The 20,795-nt window shown below is 45.3% G+C and overlaps 1 protein-coding gene across 3 annotated transcripts in view; it reads right to left on the bottom strand.

Moving 5' to 3' along the window:
* Nucleotides 1–749: 749 nt before the first annotated feature.
* Nucleotides 750–20,795, bottom strand: part of UBE2F (ubiquitin conjugating enzyme E2 F (putative)) — a 66,036-nt gene continuing 45,990 nt past the window's right edge. For all 3 annotated transcript variants that reach the window (XM_042874218.1, XM_042874220.1, XM_042874219.1), the window contains one exon: nt 750–1,257. In XM_042874218.1, coding sequence (XP_042730152.1) covers nt 1,207–1,257 — 51 coding nt within the window. In that variant the 3' untranslated portion in view covers nt 750–1,206. The remainder of the gene's footprint in view (nt 1,258–20,795) is intronic.

Genomic DNA, 20,795 nt, shown 5'->3' with positions numbered 1-20,795 from the left:
AGAGAAGGCGCTCCTGCCACGTGCCATCCACACGTCTCATCTCCTCACTTTTCTGGGCCTCCAGTAACACCTGCAGGAGGGAAACGTAGCCAGCAAGGCTGCTGCAACCTGCTGAAGCTGCCCTGTGCACACAGAGGGGGAGGGGACTGAGAGACCTGGCCACTGCACAACACAACAAGCGCTCTGTATGAAACCACACCAACATTTATTCCCGGGTTTATCTAGGTATAAAAGCTGCTGTGCAATCCCCCCGAGGTCAGGGTGAGCAGTGGGAGCTGAGGGCACCAGCAGAGGGTCAGCAAAGTGCCCACACACAGCATGGAGCTGAGTGATTGCTGAAGGTCATGGGAACTGATCCCCCCCTCGACTGCATCCCCAGCTGAAGGCAAAGGCAGATTTCTTAAACAAAACAAATCTCCCTTTCATTACTTTTCCACAGAAATATATATATATATAAAAGATATATAGGATGTTACTAATACTACACAATCACTTAAGTTACAGATTAGCCTTATATTCCTTTTAACTACTTCACACGCACACAAAGAAAAACCACCGTGGCCCAAACAGGAGCTGAAAACAGCACTGTAAAAATTCCAAACTTGTGACAAGAAGGGACTTACATTAAACACCATGGGAGTTCCAGTGCTGCAGCACAGGGGGTGTTCAGCAGAGCACTCTGCCTGACTCCAGCAGCTCCTGGACAAAGCTCCTACAGTTCCTGCTCATCAAAAGCAACAGGATTGTGATTTGGTTCACAGGAGACCATTTTATTTCCAACTTGAAGTGTTCCAAACCCACACCACCTGCTTGCTTTTGGCTTTTTCTTTCTCCCCAAACGAGGCAAAAGGTTTTAAAAAAAAAAATAATAATTCCAATTCCAATAGTGATTTCTTTTAACTTGTCAAGCATATCTCATCAACAGGATATACAGTACAGTTCAGAAGAGTAAACATTTTATAAGTAAGCAAACAACTTGGGTTTTTTTTTTTTTTTTTTTTTTTGTTTTTTCAACCAACAAACACAATTTCTTGCTGTATTGATGCTGAACTCTCCTTTTAACATGGACAAGTTATGAAGTTAGGTTTCTTCTTCGGTACAACATGGACACTGGACTGGTACAGTCCGGGCTGGTTTTCTTCTGGTTGGTGTTGTTGAAGTTGAAGACAGCATGGAAGCCGTGGTCCTGCTGGCCATCAATCTTCATCATCTCGCATAGCGCTTCATGTAATCTTCAACTTTATTCCTGAAGTCCTCCTGGGGAGAAGCAGAGGCAGAATTACCACGAAATGAACGCCCACCACTGCACAGACACCCCGCACACACCCTACGTGTGCAAAGGAACTAATGGAAGGGATGTAACACCTTGTTTTAAACAAGATGCTGTGTGTCAGCCAGCTCCAATCCTGCCGGCAGATAGGAAGGCTATGCATCACACTGGAGTGTTTTTGAACACACTTACAAGCTTACAAACTACGTGCCTCTGAGCCACTCCCCAGTCTCAGGCTGTCTCCAGGTACCTCGAGTTCTGCTGAAATATCACACCACCAAAAATAAGTGACACCTTCAACTTGTGTTCAGCTCTGACAAGGCTGCTTTGCTGCACACTGGGACGATTACTCATAATGGCAAATGTGCTGGAAATCTCATTTGCAGTCATGGTGGGCACCCTGGGTATCACAGGCTGATCCCTCACAGCAGCAAAATGAGCACCCAGACTCTCCTTGGGCAATGACAGCATTGGAGCACGTCAGTCACAGCGCTGCACCTGATACACTAAGACTTGGACTCACTGTATTAGTGAGGAATGGAGCTTGATTACAGAATAACCCGAGTTGGAAGGGAGCCATAAGGACCATCGGGTCTGACTCCACACATCAGCGCAAGAAGGCAACACCACCCATCTTTCAGGACAGTAACCCCAATTAAGACCCTTTCTAACATGTTTTTTTTTCTGGTTTTGCAACCATCTACGACTGCTGACACTCTTGCTTACAGCCCCCATTTGCTGGGAGCTGGATGGGTTAACAGAGGGCTCCGTGGTGCCCGCTGCCCTGGGTCACTAAAACAAGCTGGGAAGATGGCCAAGAAATAGCACTGAACATGCAACAGAGCCAGCTGCATCTTTACTGTAACTACAGTACCTACAGGTGGCTCAGGAGCCGGTCCCATGCTTTTCAACGGACAGACAGGGCCTCTGAACTCAACTCACAGCAGCTGGACCTGGGCCAAGGGGTGCTCCAGGACTCCACGCCCTCACTTACAAGTTATCACCAGACGAAGGAGCTGACAGCACTGGTGAGAATGCCTTACGGCTGTCCTTGCTGTATGTGAAGGAGGTTCTCATTACGGAGCTGTAATATTCCATCTTCACATGCCATATGGCTCAACAGTCCCTGATTAACAGTGTGCACTTTCCTACGTGCACAGCTGTTGGTGTGCAGCACTGAATAATCAGAAGCAAGGAATTAGTCAGAGCAGTCTGTATTCTGCATGACAAAGAGGAGCACGGGATCCTGCAGGAGTGCTAAGGGAGAGCAGGAGTGGGGCTGGGGCGGGCAGTGCATGCAAGCACCCATCACCATGTTAGGTGAGAGCCCTGCTGCTCTCTGCCCCCTGCTTCTACCCTACAAAGTCCTGCACCCCATGGTCGGGATGCTGAGAGGGAGAAGACTGGGGGACTGCTGCTGCCAGGGACCCATCTGCTGGGCTCCTGCCTTGTCCCTGCTGGGACAGCTGCCTGCCCCGTCAGTGGCACTGTTAGGCCACTGTAAGGGGAGAGGGCTGATTGTTGCTGTGACATTTGACTACAGCAGCACAGATGCTACAGTGCACGACGCTCCATCAGAAGCAACCCCAGCCAGCCATTAAGCTCTGAAAGGCCATCAGGGAATGCTGAAAATACTTTTTAAAGCTTTTCAAAAGGGAAATCTAATTTTAATTTGCCTTTCATCAACTTCAGGGCGCAGCGTTTCCATCACGAGCTTGGAGATAGCACACAGATGGAGTAAGAGGCTGCCAGTGCCGCCCATGGGTTTTCCCAGTGGGGAGGTGGGGTGGTGGGGAGAAGCAAGGCTGGGCTTTATGCCTGGGAGCAGCACCTGCAGTCCTGTCTTGCCTGGGATGGAAGGTCAGCAGAAGAGAGCAACAGCCCAGGGATGAGCAAGAGCTGGTGGATACCCACGATGTGGCAGTGTCTGCTTTAGACCCATGCACGAGCAAAAAGCCATTTTGGAGCAGACCTAAAGCAGTTTTGCCCCGAGCTGCAGGGAGGTCAGAGCGGTACGTGAGCACAACGGGTCCATGGGGAAGCATGTACTGCATGAGTAATGCTGGCCAAACCCCTGCTTCATCTGCTGAGAATCACACTGGGGCATCGATCGACCGAAGGGAAACTCAGAATTAATCAGCAGATGAAGAGTGTGATATATGAGCCACAACATATTTCACAATATCACTGTGCTGAAAACTGGGTTACAGCACAGACCAAAGTCCAGCACTCACTGAGCTTCTGTTTGAACACAACAAGCTTGGAGCTTTCTGAAAAAGCTGCCGTCTCAGAGTTGTTTTATCTAAGAATATGGACCCACATAGTAACACCAAATAGTAATTTAAACCTCCACTATTTCAACACGACATTATTTTAGTCCAAAGTTTATCAGCAGGGTTAAATCCCAAATGGTTTCCGTTAGGACCCTCTTTATGGCTTCACTGAAAGGCATGTTAGTGGAATACTGGGCTCTACCACTCACCAGTAAGCAAGCCACAGTCTGCTCATGTTGCTCAGCCCCACTCAGTGCTTTGGGAGGAGGACACAATAATTGGGCAGGTTTGCCTATTAACCCCGTAGAACACATTTAGAGCAACCTTTCTTTTCCATCTTGTAGGAAAAAATTAGTCTTCACATCCACCAGCCCCTGCACTCCCACTCTCTTTTAGAAAGGAGCTGAATGAAACACAAAGATCTCCAGGATCAGGCCTTTTCCCAATCCATATTCCTACCTCGCTGTGATTTTCTTGGCACTGTTTCATTTAGAGCTCAGCTTCTACATCATTTTACACATTTTCTGAGCCCTGTAATTACACTTCAGTTGCACGAAGGAGGACTTGGAGAGAAGGGAGGGTGAAAAACAGCACAGTGTCCCCGCCACACTCACACCAATCTCTGTGCAGTCCCCACAGCATCAGTTTTTGGGCATTTTTCCCCCCAAACTGCTGCTCTCACAGGTCAACTGTCTGAACTGATGCGAGTGAACTGATGGGAGTGGTGGCACTGATGCACCTGCTGGACTGCTGCTCAGGGAGGAGGCCAATGTGCACCGTGCAAAGTGAAGCACTTTGAGGTGCTCAGCAGACAAAAAGGCCATGGATTAGGAGGCGTGAAAGCTGCTGAGGTGGTCAGGGCCTACAGCTAAGTCTTGCAGAGGAAGATTTGAGCCCAAGCACAGCATCACCACCCCCCTCACCTTCCAAAGAGGAGTCCTCACTCGGCTCCTGGGAGTGCTCTGGTCCTCCAGCTGCAGAGCCAAGTGACTCAGGCTTTGCCCTGACTCTGACTGATCTGCTTTGCAATGCTTACGCTTTAGCCAGGTTGCTGAAGACAAGAACATCCACCTGGGTCTGTACTGAGTCATTTCCACGTGGCCCTGGGCAAAACTACGCTCCCACCAGGAGCTGCTCTGCTCCTGGAAGCCTTGCTGATACAGCTGTTGGAACTGCCTGCAGGAAACAGCCCTGAAAAACAATCACCTCAATCATCCCAATTACACAGATGCTACAAACACACTTCCACCTGTGAGGATGTCACTCATTCCCAAGAGAGGATATGTCTTCAGGATCTGACATCTTAATGGCTAAATGACCACAGCGGAGGAAATCAGAGCTGTCTGGGTCTGGCAAGAGTTTTCACAAGTCATCCCCTCCACAAGTCATGCCCTGCAGGCACAGGGAGGGGGAGCTCAGCACAGACTTCTCCCAAAGCCACACATTTGTCTGCAGAACGTGAAACAGAAGCTTTCCTAACACATGGAAATCAAAAGGTTGCAAACATCTGCATTTCTGCCATCACCTCAGCCAGTCAAACCACCTGCAAAAGCTTCATCAACTTCAGGGAGGCAGAAAGAGGCTCCATCCGTAATCAAAGCGTTACGAAAGGTGGGTAATGGTTTCTATAAATACCATTAGAATTAGAAGAGGAACTTTTTTGCTATTTACATCCGTTAGCACAATTAGCAGTTGTGTCGTTGCTCGTTTGCACACGCTGCTTAATGCACTCTGTGCTCAGCAGGGGAAGGTTTCGAGGCTGTCATATGGATGCAGCACAAAATGGGGAGGAAATCCAAGGAAAACACACATATGCTGGGGGAAAAACAAAATGCAGAGCCTTCGTGGTCGCTGCGATTTCAGCACAACCACCATCAAACAGGGAGGTTGGCTGTGCTAAGGAAGTGAAGGATTTCCTGTAGTAAACAAGGAGATAGCTAAATGCAGTGACTCACAGGGTGCACTCTTTTGCAAAGATGGGTTTGGACTGGGATGGTGCTGTTGTTCCTACTAAGACAGCTCAGCTGCAAGCAAAGCAATGAAAAACAAACAGCAAAAATTAAGCAGCTTCCAAAAAAACCCACTTCAATACCTCAGGAAGACTTTGTGGGTCTAATTAGAGCAATTCTTCAGCGTTTCATAACCCCTCTTAGAAAACGTTGGGACAGAGATACTTGGCTCAGTATCCAGGAATAAATGCAAGCTGCTTTCTTTTTCTTTTTTAACCTGAAGAAGGTTATAAAGCCCTCACTCTTCCATCACATCACAGTTCTGTGCTGTTCTTGAAGATCATGTCCAGAACCAGCTTCTTCCTATTAGCAAGAGAAATCCCAGCACAACCAGGGGCAGCGTGGAGCTATCAGTTTAAACATGGGAATGAGGTTAAGTGGAAAACCTTATACCCAACAATGGACAAAGGCAGATCCCAGTCCAACAGAAGCTGAAACACGAGAATGTAAACAGCACAGCAAGGACGAGGCTGCACTAATCTAAGCAACGCATTGACTCAAATATTCTGCAATGCAAACAACATTAAAATGAGGGCCTGACAATGCCAGCTTGAAGCAAACATAATGAGAGCGAGACGTGGGCATGCCTCCCCTTGTTAGCTGCAACAATGCCCTCTCTTGACGAGCACAAGCAGCCTTTCTGTTGCCTGCTCCTCCTTGAGCTAAGAGCCAATTGCATCAATCGAGCTGTTGACAAAGTCCAGCTCCGAACAAGCTGAAGATAAAAACATACTAATTTGTGTCCTACATTCTTAGATGCACAAATCAAAAGGCTGGAGAGTTCCTGGAGGCACGGATCTATTCTGGTCACTCTCTCTGGAAGAGCAGCAGAATCAAATAAACGTACATGGAACTGGTCAAGGGACAGAGGCGGCCGTCCTGGCTCAACAAGTCAGCTGTGTTTGTGGTACAAAGGGCAGTGTTGGAAGGTTTGGCACTCCGTGGAACCTGCAAGTCTGACACAGATTGCAGCTCAAACACACACATCTGCTCCAGCAATTTCAGGGATCACCAGCTGGGATTCTGGGTAAAAGAGAGGCACCAAGACAACACAATGAAGTGAAAGAAGGGGCAAAGGTAGTAAGAAGGTCAAGTTGTAGCCTACTGATGTCCATACACACTTTTTGGGCAAAGATGAATGGGATCATCCTGTAGGAAGAACCATCTGGAGAGCTGTCCTGAAGTCTCCTGACATATCTCAGCCAGACAGGAAGTATCAGTGAAGACCAAGAGATTCCTGAAGTGTTGTAACGATTAATCATAACGTTTGTCAAAACATTTCTTACAATAAGAAGTTTCAAGTAGCAGTATCTTCTTACTGTTTCCGTGGGTATATATAGAACTCCTCAGATGATCTCAAACTCTTCTCTCCCATAGCCCCCCGTCCCACAGCAAATTCATGGGCACTTTCTTTTTCACTGGAATTTCTTGGTAAGAAATGAGCGACGCCGCAAAGTCAGCTATGATACAGCACAGAATTCAACAATGATTTGGGTTTTTGTTGTGTTTTTTTTTAACCATGGTACTGTTTCCTTGAGAATTAATAATAATACAAGATGAAGCAGCAGCCGTTTCAAAGCCTTGACTTCAGTTACCACTATAGCAACCTGAATAGCACAACTCTCACACATCAGTGCAAGGCTTGTGGTGCTGACAAAGAGCGTGTTGAGCAAAAATCCCCTAAAAATTACTGCATACCACAGTCTGATTGCTGATGAATTCAAATACGGTCAAACAAGATAGAGGAAAAAAGACAGATGCATGCGAAAATATGCAGATCTTGTGATCAGTATGAAGTAATGGAACTCCCCTTGGTGTCTGAATTGCTGGTGGATACTTACCTCTACCAGAATAAAGCCTCGTTTAGTCAGTGTGCTTACTGGCAACCCACACATTCTTACCCACACAGCTGCAGAATAGCCAGCAAAATCAAGACAGGGCTATAAAACACATTCAGCAAGCAAAGACAACACGATCTGCCTGCCTACAGACTTGCCAACTATCACTGCTACTCTCCTTGTCCCACCACAATGCAGCTTCCATGATATTTCTCCTCTCTCCAGTTCCCTCATCCTTCTGGTCTCCTCCCCAGCAGTTGGATGAAAGTAAAATGCATGCTCCATGTGCCCTCATGGGCCAAGGGCATCTCACCTGCTGTGGATGCCAGTGTGGGCTCACACCGATGGTGAACACTGACCTCCAGCCTTGAAGACAACATCCCACTGGATGCTTCCCTGCTGAGTGACCTTCCCTAGCTGACTTTACCTTGAGCACAGGGGCTGGACCAGACCATCCAGGGGGTCGTGCCTCCCTCAGCAACTCCATTGCTTTGTGAAACACCTCCTGAAAACGTCTCAGAACTGTTGCAGAACAGACAGTCCTCATAATGCGATTCAGAATTGTTTACTTGGTTACAGTGGATGTAAGCAAGGGAGAAGAAATACATGTTTGTATCAAGACCTTTACCTTCACGTTAAATTAAAGCTTCTCATGTAACCTGCCAGCTGCCTAACAGCATCTCCTTACTCATTATCATCAGTATTCATCATTTTATATCTCTTCCAATTATTTCGCTGCTGCCGCGGGAATATTAGACTGACAGTCTCCAAAACAATACTCAACTTTTATCAGAGAATTCAAGGGAAAACAGAAATCCTTCAGAAGCGATCGTGGCAGAGGTTGACACATCTGCCTGTACTGTGACGCACCAAAGACAGGAATAATTTGTTACAAGTATAATTTTTAATATTGAAAAATGGAGGAGAAATTGTTGGGCTTGTCAAACTCAGTAATTCCTTTACTCTCAGCTCCACAGAAATGCTTTTGTTCTGCACCTAATTACTATTATCTCATATTCCAGTAGGTGCAAGACCAGATTGTTTAGCTTATGGATGACTCCTCCTTCCTCCCCCTCCCCAGCTGCAGTTTTACACTCTAGTAAATCTGAATACTTGAAACAACCTGAAGGGCCCTGCAATTCCGCATCTCTCCCCACTTATAATTGACACTAATCATGTAAATGGATTGCTCTAATGATCAAGACAAGAACCCACTTTTCTTCTTTCACCTTTTTTAATGTGTGCTGCACCGCCCTGCTCAGGAAGCCATCCCTCCTGATGGCAGCCTTTCTTTTTCTTTTTAAGATAACAGCCACTGACTTTAATCACACGCACGACAGAATTTTCCTCCAGCCAAGGAATAACAGCTGGGACTGCCTGAAGAACACAACATTTACACCAGCTAGAGAGACACAAGAGTGAGTTACTGTTAGGAGCTCAGTCTTAAGACATGCACCAATTTCCTTGCTGACCATTCTCTGTTTATCGCATCATGCACTGCATTGTGGGGTAATGCTGCTAAGAGGTTAGAAAGTAAAACACTAGCACGAGTCTCAGCTGTGCAGCACCATGATGATTTAAGCCAAAGTCCAATTTTAGTTCTGAAAAATAGCATCTCATTGGGACTCACAGACCTACCATGTTCAGATTCCTCAGGTGGTTCCAAACTTCATCTTCTCTTACAGAATCACACAGAATTGTAGGGGTTGGAAGGGACCTCCAGAGATCATCGAGTCCAACCCCCCTGCCAAAGCAGGTTCCCTACATCAGGTCGCACAGGTCGGCATCCAGGCAGGTCTTGAACATCTCCAGAGAAGGAGACTCCACCACCTCCCTGGGCAGCCTGTTCCAGCGCTCCGTCACCTCACTGTAAAGAAGTTCTTGCACACATTGGTGCAGAACTTCCTATGCTGCAGTTTCTGGCCATTTCCCCTTGTCCTGTCTCCACTCAGCACTGAAAAGAGTCCGGCCTCGCCATTCTGCCCCCCACACCTTAGATATTTATAGACCTGGATCAGGTCCCCTCTCAGTCTCCTTTTCTCAAGGCTGAACAGACCCAGTTCACTCAGCCTTTCCTCATAGCAGAGATGCTCCAGGCCCTTCACCATCTTCATGGCCCTCCGCTGGACTCTTCCCAAGAGATCCCTGTCTTTTTTGTACTGGGGAGCCCAGAACTGGACGCAGTGCTCCAGATGAGGTCTTACCAGGGCAGAGTAGAGGGGGAGGATCACCTCCTTCGACCTGCTGGCCACGCTCTTTTTAATGCACCCCAGTAAGCCATTGGCCTTTTTGGCCACAAGGGCACACTGCTGGCGCATGGCCGACCTGTCATCCACCAGGACACCCAGGTCCCTTTCCGCAGAGCTCCTCTCCAGCAGCTCATCCCCCAACCTGTACCGGTGCATGCAATTATTCCTCCCCAGATGCAAGACTCTACACTTGCTTTTGTTAAACCTCATCCGGTTTTTTTCTGCCCAGCTGAAAACGATGGGATCAGCATTGCTCCCCCAGTTCCTACCTTCTAAAATACATCCAAGTGTGATTTACTGACTCCTCATCCTATTAAATGTAACTCCTGTTTATTTTTCAAGAGAGATTTCAGCTCCTAGGTTCACATGCTCAATGATATTAAAGAATCAGAAGCAGCTGTTGTTTTCTACAACAAGCAACGTAATCCTTTGGAAGTTATAAAGGACTTATTTTTAGTTGGGTGATAGGCTAATACCCCAGCAGTGTTAGAGCAGTGCTTTAGTGCTAGAGCAACGCAAGAAAACCAGTTACCTACAGCAGCTGTTAGCCTTTCTGATAAGGAAATCCAGTAGGGTCCTTGGTTAATGGGTGCTGGATGGGCAGTTGATGTTAACAAGTGACTTTGATGGTGACAACCAGCCATGTGACTGCAGAGCTACAAGAACAGGGGTCATGAACACACCATACACTCAACGCCACGCTGTGGGCTCACATGTGATAGCTGACTTGTAGGCTCTGCTGACTGATCCATCACACAGAAAGAAGTTTGCATGTTACATGCTGAATGTACAATATTGAAATAAAGCTCCTTCTAGGCTCCAGAAGGCAAAAATATCCTGGCTTTACAGATTTTGTTACTGAATATTCACACTGCTCACAACGTATTTGGCACGGCACGATATGCTTGAGTTTGCAGGTTGTGCCCAAGCCTGCCAACACAGGGCTGGATCCCACAGAGAACAGCCACCCTCTGACAACACCTCACTTGGCAGCTGTAACCCATCCACTGCCCTCCTTTTCCTTTGCTGACACAGTATTGGAGGTTGGTGCTGGCACAGTGCTGACAAGAGATGCCAGGAGAATTTTTGCATTGCTTATCTGCCACTTTCTTATGCCACACACGGCAGATCAGCAAGTGAAATTTCAGGCTATTTCAACAAATATTCCGTGTGCCTGACTGAACTGCACACAAACTTGGGTTTGTAGCTAAAGATACTGTCACATATTATCCCTTCATAGTGTCCAAGTGAGCCATCTGCTGCCTACCCACAAGTGCTGGCAGAGGCTCATGCTCAGGATGCAGCAGAGTGTGAGCATGCAACCACCACCTTTCATCAAGGAACATCCAGCACCAGGTACTCTAAGCAACGCCGAGAATGCTGATTGACCCAATTTCTTCATGTGTCCCCATGACATTTCTCCCTTGCTGCCTCTGCCTGACAGGTGTGCCTGCATCTGGAGCTCTAGTCATTTTGGAACAGGAAGCTACTCATTCGCTCTCAATCAATTACAAAACAAATTGGATGAAGGTTGATATTCAAGCAAGCTGCATAGAGCTGTCAGTCACAAATTTGACGAGCACTCAGCAGGAAACAGGCTGATAAGCTGATGTGCCAGATCTCGTAAGTCTTGCACAGTTAGCAAAGTACCGAGCTATTCCATCACCCCAGGGAGCTGGATTGGATGATCCTTCCATCTTGGGATATTCAGAGATTCTATCATCGCCTTGGAGCTAGATACCTTGTTACATCCTTCCAGTAGCAGCTAAGACACATTTTGTTCTTATCTCTATCTGATGCAAGATTACACCAGGGTGCATTAGCTCAGCATGTCACCAAGAGCTTCCCATCCCCTTCCACACTTTGTTCTTACATACAGGAAACAGAGAAGCACGTCAGGTAGGCTGTATTCTGTCTGCATTACATCTCTGAGTCTTGTAAGAATAATTAATACAATGCCATGAGTCATGCTGAAGCAGGAAGGACAGCTAGCTCACAGCGCTCTCTGAAACTGCTGCTGTACGATCAACACAAGATTAAAAGACTCAACCTGGATTCTGAATGTTCCCAATGCTTTTTAAATTGAAAGAGAAATGGATGGCATCCAGCACTTTGCACATCTAGATGCACAGCATAACTTCCTTGTTTTCCAAGCTAGAAGCAATATCAAACATCAATCTGATCCTTCTGCCCTGCTAATAAATTGATAAGGATGCTTTCACAATATTCTGGAGGGAACGAAACCGTGCTTTGTTCACCTACAGCCTCCACTCATTTGGCTCGATGGATGAAATCTGGGTTCATTGTAAAGACTTCTGCAGCTTTTTGTTTGCTATGCCCTTATGCTAGCGGGCAGAATTTGGAGAACAGACTTGAAAAATAGTACAAGAATGTGCCCACTTTTTAACCTCCTGAACAGAATGTATCTAACAGCTGGGTATTTTCACTGTGGGGCAACAGAACAGATGCTGGCACTCAGCTACCTGGAAAGATAGATCCAATGTACTCTGACTTGCTAAAGGAAAGCATGTAAAGCTTGCAGAGGGAGATCACAAAACTACACTGACCTTTTAAATCCCTACTTCTGCCCCACAAGTATGAAAAAGCCTGCACAGTACACTTACAGAAGCCATAACTTGTAACGTTGTTCACTCAGAGCCCTCAATTTGCCAAAATTGATGCTGTGATGACTTCCAGGTTGGACATAAGGTCATTGGAATGCGTTCTTCTAACTAGGGCATCCAGCCAGATGTTCTCACCACACCTGGGGGCTTTGCTTTGGTCTGTGCATGCAGGAAATATCACTAAATGAAAAAGCAGAGAGCACAACCCAGAATAGAAGAGTTACCAAGAAACACAACTGTCTCGCTAGCAGGAGCCAAGCCACAACCTAAAACATCTCACTTTCAATTAAAAGCATTTCCACCCAACAGAGCTGCCAAGCTTATTGCACAGACACGTAAATGATAATTTAGCAAGAAGGTCTTCAACAAGATCTGGTAGCAGGGACTGAAAAGCCTCCCACACCAAGCAGAAAGAGCAGCCCAAGTGTCTGATCTGCCTCATGGTGGTAACTCTTCCCCTTGCTGCTGCAGAGAGGAGCACTGCCAGCTCTGGGAGAGCTCCAGCTCTGAGGAAGGAGCACCTCCTCTGCTCTCTGTGCACTGAAGCCTCAGGGAAGCAGTGCAAAGAGAAACCAGTTACACTCCTGTATGCCTTCAGAAACAGCCAAAGCAAGGGTTTTTCCTCAGTGCTGTGCCACCAAGGTGACAACACAAGTCACCAAGGCACGCTCCATCCCATCTCCCCACCACATCCACCTGCAGCTAGACATGGAGCTGAGAATTGCTCCCTGCCTCACACAAACACCCAGCACAACATTCCCCATCTGGTTTCTCTTCCAGCACCTGCTCAAACACGCTCCTAACAATAAGGAATGTTTTAAAGAAAGCCCAAAATGAACTTCGAGGCAATGTTTTCAGATAATTTCTCAGTTCTAAAGCGGATTTTCCAGCTGTCTTGAGCCATCACTAAGCCTAAGAAATGAAAACAGTAATTACAGTTCAACTGCTATTAACTGTAAAAATTACAATTCATGATCAGAATTTTTCAAATATCATCAGCACTTCTTGCATACAAAATGTCAAATGCTTGGGATACAGGAGAAGATTAACAAAGTGCATGGCTGTGATGGACAAATGCTAGCAAAGGCAGCAAGTCTGGCACAGACAGCACACTGGTGAATTCAATAAGCATTATCTTCTACAAACACACAGGGGAAGGCATTAGAAAAAAAACAAAAGCATTTTCCAATGAAATCTTTTGGAGTGTGCTGCTGAGAACCAAACTGATCTGCTCAGAAACAAGCATTCAGATACAAACAGGATATAACTTGAGTGATGTATAGCTGGTGTTTCACTTCTGGCATGTGCATATGGTCTTGAATATTTTGCAAAATAAAGATGTTTCAACTGCTTTCAATTTATTCAAGGAATACCATCAAAGGAAAAGACCTATTTCACATAATTATTATTTGGAAAACAGAATGCTTGTCTAGACCTTCTTCTAATGCTTTGGTTTTTTGTCCTTGCTCCTGGGTTCTGATTCCCATACCACATATTTCTGATGTGAGCAACAGAGCAGGAAAGTGGGGACGATGCTGAGAACACCAGGTGAGGCAAAACCTGTCATCCTTCAGTTCCTCCCTTTGTCAGTGCAGCACTTGAGCCTGAAATGATGGTTTTCAACTCCATTTCCAAACTTTGGTGATGCTAGAAGCCATCCAACTGCATTCGAATCCCTTGTAATGCTTTTCAAGCACAGATTTCTCTGTCCTCACTGCATCTCCAGCAGGTTGGGCTTTCCATGCAAACCGCATCCAAAACCAGAAAAACATCTTTTCAGTTGTGAGAGAGATCCTGACAGGTTACTGTCAGGAAGGAAACTCTGGTCTCCAAAAAATCAACACCATTTTAACAGCAGAAATTGAGCACAATGAGTCTGCAAAGACAGATGCCTCACTCACAAAATGCCTCTGACATAAAAACGTACATGAGAAAAAGAAAAGCTATGACAGAGACATAGAGAAGTTAAACAATGATTCTATGAATCAGCTAAGTGAATTAACTTGAACCAGAAGACACGAGGAAGGGCTGATGATTTTGTTTTCCAAGCATTCCAGTTTTAATTTCTGTGTTACTGTTTGGCTGCTTAGTCTCCAAAGCAAGTACTGTAGAAGTCAGCACTTACATCATGCTTTTCATCTGGATGCGTCAGATAACATCTCTAATGGTCAAGTCTTCTGATACATCAAATTAGATGAATGGAAACAAAACTGAAGTCTGAAAATACTTTCACACAGAGGGTGGTGAGGCACTGGAACAGGCTGCCCAAGGAGGCTGTGGATGCCCCATCCCTGCAGGCATCCAAGGCCAGGCTGGATGTGGCTCTGGGCAGCCTGGGCTGCTGGTTGGTGACCTGCACACAGCAGGGGGTTGGAACTGGGTGAGCATTGTGGTTCTTCTCAACCCAGGCCGTTCTATGAAGATCAATCACGAGAGAAAGAACAATCCAAATTTACAAACACTACTTTGTTGCAAATGCATTTCTTCAGCTACACAGAAAAGTGGATTTTCAAGGTAGACTTAAATCTTAAATCCAAATGTAATTATGTCCTTATTATGTACAGGCACAGAAATAAAAAGCCGAGAGGATGAAAGTGCAGCTGGCTCTGACACTGTTTAGGCAAAGTCTTTTGCAGGATAAATTGGAAATGATTGCACAGGGTGCAAATTCTGGGTCTTTTTAACTCTCTGAAGGCATTATCAGTGTGAGGATAAAATCACTCCAAGTTCTAGCAGAGAAGCATGACTTCAGATGTACTTAGCACCATGTCTGCTAGGCAGGCAGCAATGCCCATTAGCACAGCAGGGAAGGGAAAGCACAGGGCTCCTGGCTGGTGGGACAGAAAGTTGGTAAAAACTGGGGTTAGATTCTAAAAACATGCAAATGTGGGGGTGAAATTGAGTTTACTGTATTTCCAAAGGGATGCCTAGAGATACTCTAGGATCTATCTTTGCTTTCTTACCTTTTCACCTTTATTTTCAAGCAGACCCCTTGCTGACTACTTTCTCTTTTGATGACTTTCCTATTCTCAGATATACACCCATGTCCCCTCAGGAACATCTCAGGTGCTCCTGGTTCTCACCCAATAGCCCAAGGAAGACTTTGGGACATCACGACTGCTCTATAAAAGTGCTGAACTGTTTGCTACTTAAGAATTCAAAAACCTGCATGTAGTTACGTAGTTAAAAAAAGCTCTCCAGTGAGATTTGTAATCTATTGCTGTTTTAATTATTAATGCTGTTTCTAATGGAATCACATTGGCGTGCTCAGTTGTGAGGATGAGAAGACTTTCCTCAGGCAATTCAAGGAAAACATTCATCTCAGAAGACTCATTAAAACAGCCTCCAAAGGCAGCACACAACTGGGAGGAGGACGTTTTTTAAGCCTAGTTCCCTAAAGGCTGAGGCTATATAGAGCAATTAAGAGGAAACCTAAGGGGCAGCTTCGTACTCCATAACAACATGACCATCTCCACAAAAAACAATCCTATAACAAAACTTATATTACCAAGAGAAGCCTTTGATTAAAAAAAAAATAATAATGCAAAAGCAAAATAGTATTTTCTTGTGAAAAAAAAAAAAAAAGGGAAAAAAAAAAACCTGATAGCTGGCATTGCAGCATGGAAGTAAATACCTGCCCCAACACTCTGCATCCCCAACAGCTCCTGGCCTCACACTTCCCTGCTGCCTGCACTGTCACATTGTCTGTGTGAATTATCTCTGTTTAATTCATGAAAACATACCATTATCCCAAGTGAGATGAGGCTGGCAATCCTGTCCCTGGTGTCTTTTGGAGGATTTCTGCCAGTGTGCTAGCATTACTGTTATGAGGAATCAGAAAGATGTGATTTGGACAGGAATATGAACTGCTACTGTCAGAATGATCTATTAAAGACAGCCTCAGGATGTCATGAAATGTCCAGAGTCAAGTTTAACTGCAGCATGGAATTCCAGCTGCTGGAATTAATTCTCATTAATATTCTTACAAATGCACAGCACCCGTGCAGTGACAACACAACCCACGAACGCAGCCATCCCAGCATATAAAGCTGCCTAACAACAGATGGGTTAGAAATAGCCGGTGACAACAGAACTGCCAAAATTCTGCAGCTCCCATGAAGAAACAAGATTCCTAAAACCTGGACTAGAACCAAAATCCCCTGCACAAACAGACACAAAATATTTCATCGTTAAATACCAAAACAACAGCACGAGCCTCACAACCAATGTAGCCATGGAAAAGGCAACAATTAAGTCTCCCTTCTATATCTGAAAGGAATATGACTGGGGAAAAAAAAAAAAGACAGAAGAAAGACCACTTTTCTGTAGGGGTATTCAGCTTGACAGGCTCCCAGGAAATAAAACAAGGCAGGTAAGGATCAGACTGGAGTGCCTGCTGGAAGCAGCATGCTGGCCTCTTCACATCCTGGACGTTACCAGCAATAATTACATCGAGTCTGACAGCAGCCTTCCTCCAGTGACAAGTGTGATCCTTCTGCCTGGGGCAAGCAAAGGGAGGGCCACGATGCGTGGCATTAATGATGCCTTCTTGACGCAATTGCTGGCTGCCTGCAGGCTGCACTCTTACCTGTCAATGCGTTTCTGAGCTCCGTGGTGGGAAACGTATTGACACTGCTCCTCAAGGAAGAGTCAAACAAAGTCCTTTTAACCATAGGTGTCCAACATCTAGGCTTGTCTGGGACACAGGAATTGTCTAGGACTGCATCTATAAAGGCTGCTCCAGAAGTAATGTGTCCTATTTCTTTCCATGGAAACTACAACTGATACAAAGAGCAAACCAACACTACTTGACAGAGCTAAATCTCAGCTACAACACACTCTCTTTCAACAACATTGCAAGTATTAGCTGTGCATTTTTGCACAGAGTTTGCATGCCGTGGCTCATCAAAATCTGCACTAGCAGAGGTGCCTGCTGTCACTGCTGCCACTGGTGAAAGGCACGACCCACAGCCTCACTGCGCTCACATCTGCACTAACACAACACAGGGTGATGATATCATGCAGCTTCTCCCTTAAAACTGCTCAAAGCCAACACACGGAAGAAAAACCAAATGAGTGTTTGTTAATCTGCAAGATGACGACAACTGAAACTATACCAAATCCAGCAGGAAACGGGACACAGCATTAGCACTCAGGGTGCGGGAGTTGAAGAAAGCTAAACAGAATTTAGAAGAAATACTGCACCCTAAGCCACGTGAAAGAGCACCATGAATTTTCTTGCTGGCTAGCACACATATGGCTTTGAGCAAATGCTTTGGCAAATGCTGACACTATGAGAAAATACAAGGCACGAAACTTTTGAGGAACCCAGTGAACGCAATGGCCTGAGACTGGATCTGCAAACAGTCACGAGAGGTACATGTGGAAAGCATTTTCTAGATTTCAACTAACAAACTGCAGGCAGTGCCACAGCACCTCCAGCTAAGGAATACATCAGTCCTGAACTGCTAAGCTCACTCAACAAGGTACACCCCTACTCTTCTACTATTCAGCTTGTTTGGCTGTGAAAGAAAGTGAATCAATACAGCTCTGTTTGTTTCCTACACAAAACAGCAAATCCTCAGAACATGAACACTTCCTCACTGTTTAGGAATCCCTGGAACTGATTCTACCAGCAATCAATGGCTCTGGCATCCACATCCATCATGGACCGACTGCTCTGCTAAATTCAAAGCAGCTTGTTAGTCAGTAAGTTGTTCTTCAAAATCTGCAAGAAATCTCATGCTATCAAACTGATGAGATTTTATCGGCACGAGAAGATTAAATGATGGGAAAAACATTGCTTAGTTTATATAATGACATCAATCATCTTCTAATTCTGATTTACTGAGCTCTCAAACAAAGGGGGATGATAATCTTCCAGCGATCATGACCTAACTGCAGTGTAATGTGGAAACCACAAATTGCTCCAAAAAGCGGCTCCACAAAAGATGAACAATGCAAACTTTGCCCAAGCTGGAAACAATTAGCAGTTAAACAAAGGCAGAGGGGAAAAAGAAAAGCAATGTGGAACTACAAATTCTACTGCAGGCTTTATGAAATAAAGAAATGCCACAGTCAGTGTTTGCGAGAAGATCCAAGTTTGAAAACAATGGTTGCGTGTGGAAGTTTGCATCAGGTCTACAGAAATACAGACACTGAAGTGGATGCAGTCAACGTGCTGGGGACAAATTCAGCCTCCACAGGGAGGTTTATGGGCTGCAGGAGGGGCTGAGAGCAACCCCACAAGGCTCAGCACGGCCAAAGGCAAGGCCCTGCCCATGGGACATGATCTCCCCTGGCTGGGGACACCTCTGCTGGGAAGGGCTTGGGTCCAAGGGGAGGCTGAGGGAACAGGACTTACTGGGAAGGAGAAGGCTTTGGAGAGAATCATTGAATTCTTAGAGTTGGAAGGGACCTTTAAAGGTCATCTAGTCCAGCTCCTCTGCAATGAATATGTACAGCTGAATCAGGCTGCTCAGGGCTTGATCCAGCCTCCTCTTGAAAGTCTCCAGGGACGGGGCATCAAACACATCACTAGGCAACCTATTCCAGTAGCAGTCCTTCAATACCAACGAGGTTACTTAGGAAGACAGCATTCACAGAGGTGAATTGTGAGAGAATAGGGAACTGTGCTCACAAGCTGAAAGGAAGGGGAGTGGGGGGAAAAAAAAAGCAACCATGTGGGTGATTAAGCTTTGGGAGCACCCAACATCACTTGATGGTGAGCCATAAGACAAACTTACAATGGAAAATGGAAGCCTTATCAAATCAGTTGAAAGGAGACAAGTAATGGGGTCCTATCTCAGAAATAACTACTTAGCTCATTCGAGATGGCAGAGAATCCTCTGGCACTGAAAAGGTCTGTTAATGTAAGCAATCAGTCATAACCCAGGACTCCAAATCACTTCTGCAGCTGAAAAGTAGAGGGCTGAATACTGAGGTTAGCTCAGTGCACCATTTAGGAGAAGGGATACTGATGACTGGCCAGGTTTGTCGTACAACTCTCCAAAAAGTTACTGAGATCTTGCAAAACGTGCAAGGAAGTGCAGAATTACCAAAGCTGCATGAACAATTGTATGCATTTTAAAGAATTAACTTAAAAGTGACCTGATGATCAGAGGCTGAAAGAATCAGCAGGGAAGAGGCTGAGCAGGAGCTGACAGCTCCTTCCTCAAACTGACAGATACCCTGAAGAATGGAAGATGAAGCTGCACGAACACAGGTGTCAAACAAGACAGGATTTTTCACAGCAATTAGTTGAAGAACTCGAGCTCTGAATTTTGCATCATTTTTCAGTTTTCAGGCAAGACTGCCTTCCCAACAGCCACAGCTATATGCTCCAGTATAAGCCATGGACCTAATGCAAAAAGTTAAGTTCCTTATGCAGAGAGATCCTAAGTGTCCTTTGAAGCCTGATCTATAATGCAAACATTCACAGTATGGCTGTTCTCCGAGGATCAGTAATGGAGATCTGATATCTGTGATGTGACTACAAATACAGCTTTGAGAACCTGCAGGAAGAGAAGCATTTTTGATGACTTAATACCAGCCCAGAGAACTGAACGAACTCCAGCTCCACGTTTTAAATAACCAGAGACAGGCTTCAGATTAACTGTTAACTTCTCAAGCAGCCACACTAAGCTTCAATGTCTGTGAAAGGATCTCAGGATTTGCAATCTGAAATGGCATCAGTGAAAAAGTCATCTCCCCCAGGAGAACCACAAAAGACCACTCAATGTACATTTGTTTTGGCTTCTACAAGCCATATACTCCCACACTGCCAAATGACCACAGGCATTTCCTTATGATATCTGCTACACACAGATCTTTGTAGACAGAACTGTTTGTATACGGTTGTGTTTGCATATCTATGTGTAAATACAGCATGCATGTATATCACAGATACATTATCTGTATGACAGTATTATGCACATAAAAACGACTTAGGGAAAATTCAGTAAAATTCCCCTATTAATCATACTGTGCAATGCAATATTTTCTTAAGAGAGGGACAGAACCACAGCAGTTTTACTCTATAATGAAGTGCTCAGACACCACATGGCATCTATTCCCTAGGGAGACAAAAATGCAAGCTGCAATCACATCCTTTTGAGCCCAACTGTAATAAAACCAGTCATTTCTCCCCATTGCAATCCCTAGGCAGGCATTACTGGTTTTGTTTTCATGATGCTTGAAAGATATACAATGGATAATCCAACACTTCCTATCAAAAACTCAGCACTGAATGTGTCAAACTCACCTAACATCAAATCTACACAAAGCACCAAAGCAGTTAACACAGTAGAACATGGATTTCACTTAACTGGTTAACTGTGATGAGTCTACCCCACAGTTTACTAAGTTTAAAAACAAAAAACAATGGTCTGTGCAAAAACCTTTTTTAGCTTTGAAGGCTGATGAAAAACCTCAACTTCCCTTCAACTTTTTCCTCAATAACTGCTATCTGAAAACGCTTCCACATTCTTAGGGCAGGAAGTACACATTTTGAACTCCTCTTCTGAGGGAGCT

This window comes from Lagopus leucura, unplaced genomic scaffold, assembly GCF_019238085.1.
Source record: "Lagopus leucura isolate 7727_CA_CO unplaced genomic scaffold, USGS_WTPT01 Super-Scaffold_100012, whole genome shotgun sequence".
In the NCBI taxonomy this organism is placed as follows: domain Eukaryota; kingdom Metazoa; phylum Chordata; class Aves; order Galliformes; family Phasianidae; genus Lagopus; species Lagopus leucura.
This window is presented reverse-complemented; position numbering and strand designations above follow the sequence as displayed.